Source organism: Folsomia candida, unplaced genomic scaffold, assembly GCF_002217175.1.
Source record: "Folsomia candida strain VU population unplaced genomic scaffold, ASM221717v1 Fcan01_Sc011, whole genome shotgun sequence".
Classification (NCBI taxonomy): Eukaryota; Metazoa; Arthropoda; class Collembola; order Entomobryomorpha; family Isotomidae; genus Folsomia; species Folsomia candida.
Genome location: NW_019091203.1, coordinates 956329 through 969059, shown reverse-complemented (window position 1 = coordinate 969059; position 12731 = coordinate 956329). Strand labels below are relative to the sequence as shown.

The following is a 12731-nucleotide window of genomic DNA, read 5'->3' as shown; positions in this document are numbered from 1 at the left end:
AATTAGGTTAAAAACTAACCAACCTTCAGAATAAATATGATTTAATCAATTATTTGCTCATTTGGGTTGGCAATTAATTTGAGATAATGCTATGCAAGTAACGAATGCTAGAATTTAGTTGATGTCATTAGATGTTTTAGTGACCAAACTTTAAGCTTACAATGGATCCCTTCTTAAGCTATACGGGAATTTCTTATCGAAGTATAGAATTATCACTTATCTTTCCGTTGGATAGCCCATTTGAAGAAAACTCTTGGGGGCAGAGTTCAAAGTCCACCATGGTTTTCGTCCAGTGGAGGAACAAGATTCAGAACATTTGCTTAAAAATTTAACTTTGCCGCCAATATTTTTCTTCAAAGACTTTGCATCAAAGTGGCCATTCAACGGAAACTATCACGAACACGATTCCTAATTGTTGGCTTGACTGTTTGATAAACTCGCTTGAGAGTCTTCAAGATTGAATCTTTGTGTAGCTTAAAAAGGTTCAATTTAGTTTGATTTTTTGAAATTTTGATTTAAATGAAGTTCCCGTGAAAAAATTGTCCACAAATAAAATTTTTGCTTTCAATCGGATTAAGGTTTTTCACCTTCAAAGTACAAATTAAAGTCTCGCCAGTCTTACCAAAGTACACAAATGCAAGTCAAACTATTACTGATATTTGAAAGCAGGCAGATTATGCTTGAGTAACTATCAGTTCTCCTCATTTTCGGGAGGTGAAAAGCATTTTAGGCTGCCGTAGGCTTCTGTGGCTTCGGGAAAGACACGCTCGCTATAAGTGCTATTGACTGACAAATGGCAAATTTTGAAATGAATAAATAAGAAATCGACGCTTTTGTTGGTTAATGGATAAACTTGCTGCTAACTTTCTTTGTGAACTAATTTATGTCGAAAATTAAATAAAAACTATACTACCCGTTACCCGTGCGGGTAGTCCTCGCTACCCGCAGAAAACGGGTACCCGCAAGAATCGTGCGGGTATGCGGGTAACGGGTACCCGACCCGTAACCCGCGGCAACCCTACCTTACTTTAAACCTTTCTAAGGAAAGGGTAACTTATATCCCTAACTTTTCCTCGTTTGTCACAGGTATTAACATTTCCAAGGGATGGGATCTAAAATTTGAGGATAACTCTGTTCACCGGGTTAATGATATATTCGCAATTGTAAATGACGAACACGATTTAGAGGAAATGCTTGCCGGGCTGGAAGTCAACAGAAATCCATACGTGGCCAGGCATACCGAGTCACAAATATTTTTTGCAAATACTCCACTAATAATTACTCGTGGTTTTATGCTTCCCTTCATATCAAGCACTGCTGGTCAGCTTGCTCAGTCGGGCTTGCATAAATTTTGGCAGGATTTAGAAAGCACTGCGGATCTAGTCATAAATATTAAGGATAAAACATGCAAGTCTCGATGTCGGCTTTTCTGTGTGTGATAGAGGTATGCGCGGTTATACTAAGTGCTGCAGTAGTGAGCTTCATTCGGGAATTTGTGAGCTATCAAATGCTAAAAAGTGTTTGGTTGATATGTAGACGATCTGTGAGTAAGATTATATTATTGATGAAACGGAATATACTGGGAGTGAAATATTTTTCATTCCTTCATATTTAATAAGTGGGAATTGCTATGAAAATAATTCCGAGCATAATTAGCTTATTTACAGAAGGGTTTGGCATTTTGGTGGATACGAATTTGACCTTGAATAACCCCGGAACAGTTTGTCGTAGCGGGTCAAAATTTTGAACAGACGAGCATGTTATCCTCAGATAGTTGTGTGCAAAAATTCAACTCTCCACTTTCAAAAATGCCTCCCCCACAGCCCCCAGAAGTTGAGAGAGTCATTTTAACTTTTTTCAAACTCCGTCTCAAAAATTTGGTCTCCGTAGAAAAAAAATTATTTTCAAGTCTTCGAACCCAAAAAAGTCTATTTGACTTATGTCAGGGCATTTTACAGGTATTTCACTATCCGAAATGATTTTTATCCCCATTCTAGGTTCAAGGTCGTTTGCATTATCTTGAGTCAACGTTGTCGTTTTCGAAGTCGCTGAGTCATTATGAAAAATCACCTTATTTATTTTTTCACCGTGTAATTTAGGAAAATGTTATTCTAAAAGTGATTTCAAAACACGGTCCACATCATACTTTGCAGATACGTTCACTTTTTGGGGGACTTTGATAAGTGGGAGGATACCACGACCGGACATTGCACCCACAACCATAAAATGTTTGAAAAAGTTCTCCTCACTGAAAACCACCAAATTTCTTGAATTTTTTTTCGGCATTTGTCGTGTACTAAGCTCTTCGAACCCAATTAGTAACTTGTAGGGAAAATAGTTCTTCGTCAATTGTCACCAATAACGCACTCTTATTCCTGAACAGAAAATTTAAATAACATTTTTTGCAAACACGGGCGAGATTTTTTCTGGAACAAGTTGAAATGACTGTCTCAGCTTCTGGGGGCTGTGGGGGAGGCATTTTTGAAAGTAGAGAGTTGAATTTTTGCACACAACTATTTGAGGATAACATGCTCGTCTGTTCAAAATTTTGAACCGTTACGACAAACCGTTCCGTGGTTATTCAAGGTCAAATTCCTATCCACCAAAGTGCCAAACCCTGTAATTCGCGTGACGGTGTGATTTTATATTTTGGATGGTTTCTAAATACATATTTCGATTATGTTACAGTATTTTACTGCAAACTTGTAATACGTATTTAATAGTTTATTTACCTAGACACCATAGAATTGGTTATGAATAGATGCTGAATATTATGGTGCAAACTTGTAATGTAAACACATTCCATTTATTAATATTATGTACGAATTATTGTAAATGCATTTGCTCTAAAACAAATTACTGTTTACTATTATGTACTTAATAATTGCACCGTTTCTCATGATTATTCTCGTTCAGAGCTTTAGACGGACGCTTCAAATTTTGATTTTGCAACCAATCAACTTTTATTAGTTTAATAGGGGCCTCATTTTTTTCATGATTTCCGGCACCTGCGTTGGTTGCAAAACTTGGTATAGAAAATACGCATTAAGTTAAGTCACTTGTTTCACATACCGTGAACCGAATGACACCGGCACTCTGGGATGGTGTAAGTTCAACTGTTATAGGTACCTACATACATTTGAAATTGGCATGAAAGTCGCACGTATGTATGTATGACTAGTAAAAGTTATATTACTAACGTAGTCATGCCCAGAGAATTTCAGGCTTTCAAGTCCCGCACTGTACAAAATGATGTCTTGAATGTGAGGAATGAAGTCGTCTTGTGTGAGGTTAGTGCGCTTAAAGTGGACCCGTTTACTTCCTAAATTAATTAGTCTCGCAATGGAACATTTTCTCGGGCAACATAAATAAATATACCGGGATTGTCTGGAGATTTAAATAAAGCATGAAAGCTCGCCAAAAATTGGTTTGTAATCAAATACCATTTATCTTTTCATTGAATGACCTCTGCTGAGAAGAATACAAATTGGACGCTAAATTTTCTATGCTCCCCAGTTTTTTGTCGGGTGGTAAAAAATGGCGGAGAAAATATTTGCAAGAATTAAACTTTGCCCTCAATATTATTCTTAAAAGGGTAATTCAACAGAAAGTCCTGTGAATCTTAATGTTTGGATATAACTCATTAGAAAATCCTGGTGTAGCTTGAAAAAAGGTTCCATTCTGAGCGAATACTTTTACTTACTTTGTATTACTATTAACTTTTACCAGACTTACCCTTCCACGGCAGCAAGCTCTTCAGGATTACAACTATCAACGCCGATTCATCCACACAGTCCACGTCTAAGTTTACCTGCTCCAGGTCCCACACTTGGACTACCGCCAACTGATTTATCCCATTAATAAATCGGTCACAGACGAAAAAAATCTCCAAATCAAATTTCTTAACGGCAGGAAATAATTGGACGATACTTGCCGCAAATTCGCCATGCGCAGTACCCAAATAAAATTCCAGCGCGAGCGATTCAACTCCTCGGTGTCGCTGCCACATGACGAGATGGTTTAGCAATCTCGTCGAACTAACGAACAAATTTCGGAACGCCAAGATCTTCAGCGCTGGGAGATGGATCTCATTAAAAAAGTCAAGCGTGGGGCACTCTTCAAATGGATGAATGGTGAGTGATACAAGTTTCGACATGACAGGAAGACTTCTTTTTTGCATCTGCGATAAGGGCGAAGTACTCATAAATAATTGGGGCACATCAACATTTACATAACGTCCTATTCACATAGGCGCGCTGCTAGCGACTTCATGAAGTCGGTAAAAAAAATTACCTGCCGCCAATAGTGCGAATAATTTTTATATCTTAATTCCACGTTTGTCACGGAATCCTTTACTTGTCCCAAAATTTCGATCATGTCACCAATTGCGTAGATACGGTCATAACTTATGAGGTAGAATTTAAGCGATTTGAGATTTCTGCAGCTCTCCAAATCAGGCAGCGAGGACCCCCAGACGTCCAAGAAGGTTAAATTGGGTGCCGAATCAATCAAACTTTGGAGCACTGGATGCAGGTAGGACCCCTCATAAGGCCCATACTTAATTGTGGTTAAATTAGGGTGGACCGCGAGTTTTTGCGGTTCACATCTATCCTCACAACTTTCATGAGGCCAGCCAGATATGACGACGGAGATGTATTGGATATCTTTGAATTTCAGCATGCCTAACCCTGTCGTGACAACGTCAATTGCTTTGTATCGTCGGGCAAGGGTGTCGAACTCACAGTGGAGTTTGAGGCCTTTGATCAGTTTCTCATTGACGGGATGAATCGTCAGTTGTAAGTTTGATGCACTGTAGTAAAAGAGCTGGTTTACGTCAAGGATTGTCCGCTTTCCTAACAATGTGGCGCCATGATGGGCCCAGGCATGGTTTACGAGGCGGCAGGACTTCAAGTCGGATATGCTGATCAGAGGAAAGATGATATCGAGAATCTGGTGGAAATGGAGAATTATTAGATAAAAATAAACCATTGTAATGTGCCAAATACATATTTAGCTCACCGCGTAATAATGATCAGGATATAATAAAACTTAATAAAGTCAAGTACACAGTTTTCACAGTAAAATCACTAAATTCGCATCTTGAGTTGAACAAGTGGATAAATTAAACACATCGTAAGTAGTTTCGTATCAATTAATACGGAACTTAAATGGAATTAGATTCATTTGATGCCAAAATATGAGTTTGGGATTGACGGACAAGAGGAAGGCGACAGCTGTCAACCAGGGTGAGCCAATAATAAATTTCAAATAGTGACAAACAACTGACGACTTACCAGTGGATTCATCAAAGCTTTCAAAGTTGCACTGGTCGTGGCGTTATCGGCGTCATGGCTGCCTGGAATTACGTAAGCAGATGAACTCCGATTATGCCTTTGAATTTTGATAAATTATTTAGAATGTAGGTAGATTTTTTGTAGTCAGTTACTATAATGTGAAGAAATCTCTCGTGTCGAAGATAACGGCAGGTCCATTCTTTGGCTTCGGACTAATAACGAAATAATTTTTTTATTACGATTTGTGGCCAAAAAAGTAACATTCAGGAGGGGGTGGGTAAAATCGTACCAATTTCAATTATATCGATCACGAGTAATCAGGGCATATGTACCAATCTTATAAATAAGGAATTAAATTCTGAATAATCATTTCAACTGAAATCAGCTCGCCTTCAAATTTTTCACAATAAACCCCGATTTATAAATTTAGCTTGTGTCTGTAACACAGGACTATTTTTTAAACTTTTCAACAATCCTGTTTAAGTTTTACGAAACCTCTCTTTCGTATTCGTCAGAGGAACTTATTGCATATATTCAAAAATCATAATTTAATCCATACCCCGTTCTCCTGTATATACTGACAAAATGACGTAACGACAGGATACGAGGCGCCACAAAATGATTCATAAGCTCTACAATTCAGTGCAGATAAGGATAAAGCTTGACGATTTTGCAGGTTCTATAAACATTTGGTTGGCCAGTGTTGAGATAAATTGGACATGATTAATTGAATATTAATCCTGCAAATAATTCTGCGCCGTAAGAATCGCCACAACGTATCTTTCACTGATAACAAATGAGGCACTGACCAGTTTATCATTTGCCATGATATCAGTTCAGTTTAGGAATCTTTTTGCATTGCCCATATACCCAAATGCTTAAGCTAGAAATGCATTCACACCAATGCATTGGTGTGAATGCATTTCTAGAAATTCACACCTTTATTTCATTGCAATGAAATAAAGGTGTGAATTTCTAATCAAGTGTGGGTGATTGGTCGGCCGTTGGGTATACCTTTGGACCTTGCCGGTTGCATACCTGTACACTTTCATTCATGTGACTGATTATGATAGAGAATGATTGTCAATAGTGGTATTCACAGTAACCGATTATAATCATCAGGACGATTATAATCGCAATCGATTAAAATCATATACCATGAACGCACCAGATTATTGTTGTTTTTTGATTATTTTGCCTAAAATATTCAGCAGGATTCATTACATTTGGAATTACATTTGGATCAAGGATTATAATCCAAATAATCGTCCTTGGAGAGGATTATTTTTTTGACAATTATAATCACATTGGTTTATTTTTTCCCATAGAGAATTTTTGGGTGATTATAATCGCAATAATCGGTTACTGTGAATACCACTAATGAAAATGAATTTCCTGTGATTTCACTGAAAATGAGTGAAAGATTAAGTCATTTCAGATGAATTAAAGGATTTCTCACTCCTTTCATTTTTCACCTTATGCTTAATACATTGGAGAAGTAAGAATCAAGTCAGATGAAGTGAAATGAAATGAGTTTGAAAGAAAATAACTTTTGAATGTGAATGAGAATCTTCAGTCAGAAATTGGGATGACTGAATTTTGAATGAAAAAAGTTTTTTTGAACAGGTATGACCGGTTGTACGTTTTTTCAGGTTTTCTACAAATGCATCACAAATGCATCACATTTTTCATGCATGACATGCGTCACATTTTTCTACAAATGCATGGACTGGGTTACACGATAGCATGCCTTCCTTTATTTTTTGTTTGAAAGCATTCTAAATTCAACCAAAAAAGATCAAATATCACGTCATGCCTTTAACTGAATTCCGTAAAGTTCACTTTTTTAGTAAATGATCCTAAAGCTATATCCATATTAACTTCATGAAGACTAAAGTTTACTCAGGATCTAAGCTAATTTACTCAATGTGGATTTCAGGTGTCAGAAGGGTAATAGTATTTTAAAAGTGTTATTTAAATGTACAACAGTTTTACTTGTAACGTTAGATAGAGTTTATTACTTTATGTATTTTTTTGCTTACTTTATAATTTTGCTTTAAATTTTGTATTTTTTAATCAATTAATTTCATATTTATTATACGTGTGAAGTCCTTGCATAAATTTCCAAGTAAAGTGCATCCCATATGTAAAGTGCAGATGGGAAAATGGCCCTCATTTTGTTGTAATTCAATTGATTTCAAAGAATGATATTTTATGCACAAGCTTAGGAGTTGTGTGCGTTAGTCCTGTCCTTAAACTAATTTCCTATCCAATTGTAACCTGGAGATATTCGGTTCTTCCGAGCTCCGCCAAAGAGTCGTTTTCCCGACTTTGCTTCTATGTTCTTCGCGATTCTGGTCGAAACTTTCGAAACCCACGAATGGTTGCAATCTTTTCTTCTCGATAGGAATATGTTCTTCGACAATTGGCCCATAAATTTTCGACACCACGCGTTTGAGGTACATTTGGAGCGTTGATTGATTTTCTTGTATCTCATCCAATGTATTCCGGGGTCTCCGTAATCAAGATTTTCTTTTGAAATATTACCTTTGGCTTCAGTCTATCTTCGTATTTTGCATCTGCTGGAGTAGTTGTATGAAAATATGTACGATAGGGAACATGATCAGGGTCAATGGTCACTTAGATTTCATCATGAATAACCACTACTTTGCTCGAGCAGTTTTTGTAAATTTTTCCACACGCTGTTTTAGTTCGGTTATGTAGGCAACCAAAATATTTCCTTGCTGATTGCTTCACATACCCTGTCATGCCCAAAGTGTGAAGTTTAATTCGACATATCATTGGAATTGATATCTTTTGTTTTGTGGATGCTGCAGTCATGGAAGTGCGGGACGCTGTTTGGAGAGCTCCTTACTTTTAGCTACATCTAATTTCGTCAATTGGGTAGCCGTCCGACCTGATAATTTTTTGTAATTTGTGCCACCGGCAAGCTAACACCTTGTAATTATAAGGTCAACAACCAATCTGCGTTTTCCTTGCCTGGCGAAGTGGTCAATCGTTTTCTTCCTATCACGCAGAGACGAATTTTCGTGCGAGTGAAAATCGAGCCTTCCGAATGTTTGGATTCCGGCTCGTGTCATTCATAAACAAGATTTTTTGATGAAATCTGTTATAAGGTTTCTTAAACTACATGAAATTACCTAAAAGATGAGTTATCTCTGATCAATTTTTTCCAGCCGGTACCCTTAAAATCAATGGCTGACCGAGCTGCACTTTACATATGGGATGCACTTTATGTTTTTTTGGAAATTTTAAAAACTCAAATCGACACTACCTTTATTTTAAACACAAAACTAATCTCAAACTGCAGAAACCTTGGGTCCGGCCCTATTCCATCAACGGAAAGCGAGGCTAAAGGACAGCTGAAAATTTGGACTACCTGAAAAGGGTCTTTTTGTGAATGGGGGGCGTGCATAAAGGATGAAACTTATATTATCCTACGTTATTAATATCCGTTTAAAATAATAGTAAATACATAATTGTAGTAAAAACGTTTTCACCCCCTTCAAAAAAATAAATGACACCACATCTGCATGCCACCAGAGTTACGTAGAGAACATTCGGATTAGAAAGTTTGGTTGAATATTACTCGGATTTTTTTTCACTTCAGAATATTTCTGAGCTCAGTCTTCCCGTTAACCTTGTCGGTAACAGAGTGGTCTTAAATTTTAACAGGATTTTTTTTTCAAATCAGGATAATGCCTTCAAAAAAGGTAAAATAACAAATACATATTTGTCCGCATGTGATTTAGTGAAATTAAGTATTTACGAAAACGGATTTCTACTGTAAACCATTTACGTTAAGTTTCCACAGAAATTAAACATCGTCCCTTAAAATAATGTGCGCTTTTCACACATAAAGTTAATGCAATTTGGATTATGTATCTCTGCAAAAGCCAGAGTAGACTTTTCTCTGTGGAAAGTCAATGTTACTCTGGATTAATGGAGGTCTCCCAACGTATGCTCACATATTTTGACCAAACTAGCGTCAATCGATTACAAATATAATTAGTGTGAAATTTGCAAATGGAACAATCTGCCTATTCGTAGGTTTGGCGAAGATATTGCATCCAAACCAAGAAAAATGCGCAATAAATTTAGAAAATGTAAAATTTCCCAACCTTGTGGGTACGTTTTCTCCTCTTTTTATTCAAATATATCCGCTAAACTTTTGTATTGGGAGATAGTTCCATTTGCAAATTTCATACTAATTATATCTGTGGTCAATTTGGTCAAAATCTGTCAGCATACGTTGGGAGACCTCCATTGTTAGTTACTATTGAATTCAGGGGCCCTCCATTAATTATGTAACGGAAAAATCGCGATTTTTTGAACCCACCTCACCCTTTAATACCTATATGTGTCACATATGCACGATATCATCAGAATCCTAAACCCTCATCCCCCTTTTCACGTTGCGTCAATTATGAACGGCCCCTTAGCAACGCATTCACTTTTAAATATTGAGGATGAGCGTACTCACTAGAACAGTTTATTTCGCAACGCAGCTAATTTTATCAAGTTCAAAAAGTTTGTGGTGAGGTGACCGGATTCGCAAAATACGACTTGGCAAATCTTGTAAATGTGTATAAACAGGTCTATAATCCAATTTTAATTTGGTTTCCAAGAATTATTTGCAATTTGTAATGCAGAGGATGAGTACACAAAATAGAAGCAATATTTACTAGATAAATAAATTTACGAAAAATATGCTATCCTTTTCGAGCAAAAGGTTCCAGATTTCCGTGATATGTGAAGTTTGAAGTGACTACGCTCATTGTTCAGTAGCTACAGCTAGTTCTAAAAGCTCGAAGACTTTGTCTGTCCGTCCGTCTGTCTGTCCGTCTGTCTATCTGTCCGTCTGTCTATCTGTCCGTCTGTCTATCTGTCCGTCTGTCTATCTGTCCGTCTGTCTATCTGTCCGTCTGTCTATCTGTCCGTCTGTCTATCTGTCCGTCTGTATATCTGTCCGTCTGTCTATCTGTCCGTCTGTCTATCTGTCCGTCTGTCTATCTGTCCGTCTGTCTGTCCGTCCGTCTATCTGTCCGCCTCTCTGTCTGCCTGTCTGTCATATTTTTAAGAATGTCACCTTTTTGATGTAGTGGCAACCCAAAAATCTCGAATACAAGGAGCCCGAACTCATCGGACTTATCGTCTTCTGCTTCCTGTACGGCTTGGCCGCGGGCTACTGGCTGATTCGGCCATGGAGCGAGGCTATAGCCAAACTCGCCTCGAAGGAGCCCTTGACCCCCGATGCGGCAGCATTTATCGCCCTCACCTTGTACTTTGTCATGATGCCACCCAGCATAATCATCCTGGTGACTTGGAGGAATATTTTGGCTGTGAGAAAACTTAAGGAGACCGCCATCCCGACGGCACAAGGTGAGGTTGAGTTGAATAAAAATGTGCAAAATTTACGTATTTATTTAAATCAGGGGATGACACAATTACAGATTTTCCGTCATGATATGTTATTGATTGAATGATTGATTACTGGGTTATTACGTCTCAAGGTATTGACAAAATTACATATGGACATGTCATAAATGTCCAATTTGTTAGGGATTTAAAATGTGCGAAAAGTAGGACCTAGACGAACCCAAAATTTCATAAATGTCTAATTTTTTAGACATTTAAAATGTGTGACACATAAGACTAATTCAAAATGTTATAAATCTCGAATTTGACAAATATTCAAAATGTATGACATATGACAAGTTTAAAATGTCATAAATGCCTAATTCGTGCGACAATTAAATATTGGACAAATTGGACAATTATGCGCGCAATTATTGCCTCAGTATATGCAAAACCTTTGTATTAATTTTACAAAACTGTTCTATTTACTCAAACTTAAGTCACTTTAAAACGTTAAAAACCTAGATTTTCAATCTGCCATAAATATTGTTGAAGGTCGGTCTTTTAAAATTTTTGCAGACAAGCGAGATGAACGAACCAGTTTGCCTGCCTGCCGTAGGTTCAATCCCGCCCTTCATTCTGACTGCATCCTCATCTTGGAAGAGGTTGTGGTCGGGTAAAAATCCGGGCAGGATCGGGTAAGTTGCGAAAAATTTGCATATTTTTGCAAGCTGTGAGCGACTATATACATAGCTATAGATATGATTTCAGAAATTTAAAAACCCATTTTCCAGAAAAAATGGATATAAAGTATTTTACTGTATCCTAAAAGTTTCAAGTCATTTAATGCGTCTTGTTATTGCGATACACGTTTCTCATTAAGCAAAGTACTCAGGACGGATTTTCTCGGCAAAATTTTTTTTCAAGAACCAGAATAAGAAACCTAAATACGAAACATTGATCGCAAATTGCGATTCGCAATTGATTTGAACTAGTCAGGCCCCGTTCAAGGTAATTTGGCGCTTGCAAATTTGCCTCTTGCACTAATTGAATTTGCACAACCCAGCACTTTTGAAGTAAACATAGATAAGGAAATATTTTTAAACTCTTAAAAACTTGAATACTTTTTTTTAGATTTCACTCTGGGCTGTTCCCTAGCTCGCGTATGCGTAAAACGGGGCCTGGTTGAAGTTACGCTTTATCGTGTAATTCAAGTAACCCCAGTGCGAAACCTTATACAAAGCCATGAACCTGTAATACCGAGTGAAAAATGCGTCCTGGGTACTACGCTTAACACGACAAATGGCAAAGCCTATGATGTGAACATTGAAAGAAGAGTACAATTTTGGAGGTTTTGTCAACCTTGTTAGGGTTCAGATGATCTGAAAATTACGATCAATAAATCACCTTACAGGTAAGGCTTAATTAATCGCAAGACTTATGTAGGTCAAACCATCGCCCTCCAAGGTCACTGAGGAAGGTTGATGGTTGACAAGTACTCACAAATTGTACTCGTCTTTTAATGTTCCTTCCATAACACGCGAAACAACCTACTTATGTAATTTCAGAGTAATTTCTCCTGCACATCTTGTAACGCGATGTTACAACGTCTGGAAAAAACGAAGACAGATTTGTCCAGTGAGGAAAGTAAGACGCAGTGGAAAACCAATGTAGACCAAGACCTCGTATAACTCTGCATTGTTAGAGCGAAATGTAAATGTGAATTTTGAAACGGTAGGCGACGCAAAATACATACGTGTTTAAATTTACTTCTGAAGTTATAGGTGTATGAGTTTATGTAGTTCAGAAAATTTGCTGCAGACTAATTTTTTCTGAAGTAAATATACATTGATGTAAAAGAATATTTAAGCATATTTGGATAATCTGAGACATATTGAACACGTTTTCCTTCTACTTAAACGTCAGTAACATAAATTACAAAGTTGCGTTGACAAAAACTGTAGCGTAAAAACTGTTGAGACCAGACTATAATTCTAGCCCGGGCTACCGCCTACAGTGTCGGACAGATGTCTACGTCCACATAGTCGCGTCAATTTC

General features: G+C 37.4%; 2 protein-coding genes across 2 annotated transcripts; one reads left to right on the top strand and one right to left on the bottom strand.

The window, feature by feature from the left end:
* Window positions 1–2905: 2905 nt before the first annotated feature.
* Window positions 2906–5882, bottom strand: LOC110855030. The gene is made up of 8 exons (XM_022103466.2): window positions 5584–5882; window positions 5447–5506; window positions 5295–5356; window positions 4294–4950; window positions 3736–4180; window positions 3201–3322; window positions 3073–3129; window positions 2906–3008 (listed from the first exon to the last, which is right to left on the bottom strand). The coding sequence occupies exons 2-8, from the start codon at window positions 5490–5492 to the stop codon at window positions 2967–2969; spliced, it is 1431 nt and encodes a 476-aa protein (XP_021959158.1). The 5' UTR covers window positions 5493–5506; window positions 5584–5882; the 3' UTR covers window positions 2906–2966.
* A 3073-nt stretch (window positions 5883–8955) lies between these two features.
* Window positions 8956–12553, top strand: LOC118436999. Its single transcript, XM_035855731.1, has 4 exons — window positions 8956–9028; window positions 10418–10697; window positions 11253–11371; window positions 12242–12553. The coding sequence occupies exons 1-3, from the start codon at window positions 9014–9016 to the stop codon at window positions 11351–11353; spliced, it is 396 nt and encodes a 131-aa protein (XP_035711624.1). The 5' UTR covers window positions 8956–9013; the 3' UTR covers window positions 11354–11371; window positions 12242–12553.
* The last annotated feature ends 178 nt before the right edge of the window (window positions 12554–12731 follow it).

Excerpts from the sequence above, each read along its gene's own strand:
- LOC118436999 (XM_035855731.1), top strand. Across the intron at positions 10,698-11,252 it reads CGCCATCCCGACGGCACAAG|ACAAGCGAGATGAACGAACC; the intron begins GTGAGGTTGAGT and ends AAATTTTTGCAG.
- LOC110855030 (XM_022103466.2), bottom strand. The coding sequence starts at position 5,492 with ATGGACCTGCCGTTATCTTCGACACGAGAGATTTCTTCACATTATA. Across the intron at positions 4,181-4,293 it reads ATTCGCACTATTGGCGGCAG|ATGCAAAAAAGAAGTCTTCC; the intron begins GTAATTTTTTTT and ends CCCTTATCGCAG. Across the intron at positions 3,009-3,072 it reads CCGGTGTCATTCGGTTCACG|GTGCCGGAAATCATGAAAAA; the intron begins GTATGTGAAACA and ends CAACCAACGCAG.